Source organism: Pyrgilauda ruficollis, unplaced genomic scaffold (assembly GCF_017590135.1).
Source record: "Pyrgilauda ruficollis isolate IOZ18807 unplaced genomic scaffold, ASM1759013v1 scaffold2725, whole genome shotgun sequence".
NCBI classification, from domain to species: domain Eukaryota; kingdom Metazoa; phylum Chordata; class Aves; order Passeriformes; family Passeridae; genus Pyrgilauda; species Pyrgilauda ruficollis.
Window position 1 is genome coordinate 1 of NW_024524073.1, and position 2411 is coordinate 2411.

General features: G+C 41.1%; 1 protein-coding gene across 1 annotated transcript; it reads right to left on the minus strand.

The window, feature by feature from the left end:
- Window positions 1-93: 93 nt before the first annotated feature.
- Window positions 94-1890, minus strand: LOC121355869 (kinesin-like protein KIF3B; the record flags this gene model as incomplete). Its single annotated transcript, XM_041471681.1, has 5 exons — window positions 94-431; window positions 639-744; window positions 1195-1308; window positions 1537-1655; window positions 1768-1890. Coding segments are annotated over 5 exons (645 nt in total), but the record flags the coding sequence as incomplete, so codon positions are not given.
- Window positions 1891-2411: the final 521 nt, after the last annotated feature.

The following is a 2411-nucleotide window of genomic DNA, read 5'->3' on the forward strand; positions in this document are numbered from 1 at the left end:
CAGTGGTAGAATTACCATCCCTGAAAAGGTTCAAAAAATGAGTAGATGTGGCACTTCAAGATAAGGTCTAGTAGCATGGTGGGATTGAGTTGGAGGTTGGACTCAAATCTTAAATTAATGATTCTATGTTCCTTTTTCTCTCTGCTTTACTATGAAGGTCAGCTTCCCTTCACTGATGAGAAGTGCTGAGCGACAGCAACTGCACTTGCACCTCTCCCGTGGGCCAGTCTGCTCAGGGAAAGTCCAACTCACCTGGGTTTTGATTTTTTATTTGAAGAGCTCTCAAAGGTTGAGGCATCCACTTGAATCTCATCTTCATCCTGCAGAGCTGCTTCCAGAGCTGCCTGGACCTTGGGAGCGATGGCTGGACCCTCATAGTTCCTCGTTGTCCGGCTGGGCACGTCCATTTCCAGTAACACGATGTTCTCTGCCTGAGACAGGAAAAGCAGAATCAAAGTCTCCATGTTTTCACACAAACTGTTACTTTGCCCTCCAGAAACTTAATCTGAAGTACTTTATAAATGTATGCAGGACACTACAAATTTACATCTCAAAAGAGAACGCACAATCCCCTCTGGAATTCACATTCCCCTGATCACAGGGTGAAGAGGCAAAGGTTCAACCACATCTGGGCTTACCCTGTACCGAGCAGCTGTGTGATTCATCATGGACGTCCTGGCGTGTTGGCTCAGGGGCCTTTTGTACCCCACAGCAGATACTGGTCTTTTCATCATCTGCTGGTTACTAGAGAAAAACACACTCAGGCTGTTATACCCTAAAACCAAAAGCTCCTCTTGGAGTTTATGAGCTACAACATCTGCAAATTCCATGCAGAAATCCGTTTCAACACAGCAGAAACCACCCAGGCTGCATTTGTAGCAGCAGGAAAGAAATATGATAGGAATGCACTGCTATTTTAAGAGTGAATGCACTATTACATGTATTTTACATATAATTATTGGGTTTGCCTATTAGAAGAATCATAATCTCTTGAGAATTCTCCTAACCATACATTTGTATTTTATAGCACCTATTAAGAGGAATAAATTGATTTGTTTTATTTTATTACACATCAAGAAGCTGCGAGCTCTAGAAGGTCAGTTTAAAGCCCCAATTCAATCCCTCTTTTGTTCTTGACAGCTAGAGGGTTTCCTGTGACCTGTAATTCCATCCCAAGAGCAGAAGTACACTCACTCCAGACGGGTTATGGGATGTAGTTTCCAGTTGTCTTCCTCTTCATCAAGGAATGATCTGTTCATGATCTTATTCTTTTCTTCCAAGGGAATAAAGTTTTCAATAATCAGGTGCCTACATGCAACCACAAAAATGAGAAATATACAAGAAACATAATTAGCAATGACTTTCCTTACTGCTCCCCTCCCACTGATGTAATACAACCCTGGAAAAGGAGGAATGGTTTTGTTTCCTCATGGTTAAATCTTATTCCACAAGTATGTGCAAGGCAGTCCCTCCACTCCCTGCCCCGAGAAACCCTCTCTGTTACAGTTAATAGCTTACTCGAGTGATGTGGCTTACTTTAGCTTTAGTTCCCTGGTGAGTTCATTCTGGGTCTGTTCCATTTCCTGGCGCCCCTTGATGTGCTCTTCTTGGAGATCATGGATCTCTGCCTTCACAGCTTGTAGCTTGGAAAATAACTGGAGCACACAACAAGAGCCAAAATCCATCACTTGCCAAAGCTCCTCTCACTTTCACACACAAGTTGATTTTGTTCCCAGCCTGATAGACAGGGAATCGTTTTCTTTTTACCTTTTTGAGTTTTTTGGTCTTTATGTCCACCTCTTGCTGAAGAGAACTGTAGGTCTCCTTCAGCTCTAGTGTTTCCTCATCCTGACTCTCCATCTGTTGCTGGATTTCTCGCTCCCGACGTTTCTGAAGAATGTGAAAATATGGCATTAAAGACCTGAATTACCTTGTCACCTCCAGCTGACACACATGAAACCAATGCTCCGGATGGGTTTCCTTTCCTGCCTTCCAGTTCTTCGTATCTCTTGGCATAGAAATACCAGAAACATCTTATTTGTCCTTATTTTGCTATTAAAATCAGGTAGTGTGAACAAGGCTCAAGCTTCAACTAAAGGAATCAAATGTAATTTTAAATTTTTTTTTATCGGTTTGTACTGGTAATTGTATTTAAGAATCACTAACAAAATTTGCATTAACAGAAAATAAACTTTCAGCACAGAATAAAGGCCCTTCCCTTGAGCTAAAGGCTGAACTGATACTCTTAGAAGTCTTACAAATATTTCTTCATTTACAAACAGCTCCAATCAAGACAGGAAGTAAATCTTTACCATGAAGAACTAGAAGAAAACGTTTATAAACCTTCTTTACATATTTCAAATAATGACAAATATGACACAAGCCCTTCCCCCTTCTTTTCAATAAATGAT